Below are 895 nucleotides of genomic sequence, written 5' to 3'. Positions count from 1 at the left end.
TAAACAGCCAATTAAATGAGAAATAGAGAGCAGAAAGAAAGCAAGAACCCAGGCCCCTTTGACGGGCGCCCATTGGCATTCATGGCGTATTCCAAGCGGGCCGAATGGGTGGAAATGGCTCTCTGGCTCTCTGGCACTCCCGACTTGGCTCTCTGGCTCTTCTGACTTGCCTCTCTGGCTCTCCCGACTTGGCTCTCTGGCACGTCCGACTTGGCACTCTGGCTCTCCAGATTTGGCTCTCTGGCTCTTCTGACTTGCCTCTCTGGCTCTCCCGACTTGGCTCTCTGGCTCTTCTGACTTGGCTCTCTGGCTCTCCCGACTTGGCTCTCTGGCTCTTCTGACTTGCCTCTCTGGCTCTCTGGCACTCCCGACTTGGCTCTCAGGCACTCCCGACTTTGCTCTCTGGCTCTTCTGACTTGGCTCTCTGGCTCTCCCGACTTGGCTCTCTGGCTCTTCTGACTTGCCTCTCTGGCTCTCTGGCTCTTCTGACTTGCCTCTCTGGCTCTCCCGACTTGGCTTTCTGGCTCTCCCGACTTGTCTCTCTGGCTCTTCTGACTTGGCTCTCTGGCTCTTCTGACTTGGCTCTCTTGCTCTCCCGACTTGGCTCTTTTCCTCTTCCGACTTGACTCTCTGGCTCTTCCGACTTGACTCTTGGCTCTCCCGACTTGGCTGTCAGGCACGTCCGACTTGGCTCTCTGGCTCTCCCGACTTGGCTGTCTGGCTCTTCCGACTTGGCTCTTTTCCTCTCCCGACTTGCCTCTCTGGCACTCCCGACTTGCCTCTCTGGCTCTCCCGACTTGCCTCTCTGGCTCTCCCGACAGCCCAACGGAGGCGAAAACACGCTGGCGGGAGATGATCCGGATAGAAGTGAATAATACCCGGAGAGTAAGGCGAT

General features: G+C 57.3%; 1 protein-coding gene across 1 annotated transcript in view; it reads right to left on the bottom strand.

Moving 5' to 3' along the window:
* Window positions 1-11: 11 nt before the first annotated feature.
* LOC119592932 (retinitis pigmentosa 1-like 1 protein) overlaps window positions 12-895 on the bottom strand; it is a 10,109-nt gene continuing 9,225 nt past the window's right edge. Inside the window, exon 2 of the mRNA XM_037941824.1 lies at window positions 12-842. Coding sequence (XP_037797752.1) covers window positions 12-842 — 831 coding nt within the window. The remainder of the gene's footprint in view (window positions 843-895) is intronic.

Source organism: Penaeus monodon, chromosome 31 (genome assembly GCF_015228065.2).
Source record: "Penaeus monodon isolate SGIC_2016 chromosome 31, NSTDA_Pmon_1, whole genome shotgun sequence".
NCBI lineage: Eukaryota > Metazoa > Arthropoda > Malacostraca > Decapoda > Penaeidae > Penaeus > Penaeus monodon.
This window is presented reverse-complemented; position numbering and strand designations above follow the sequence as displayed.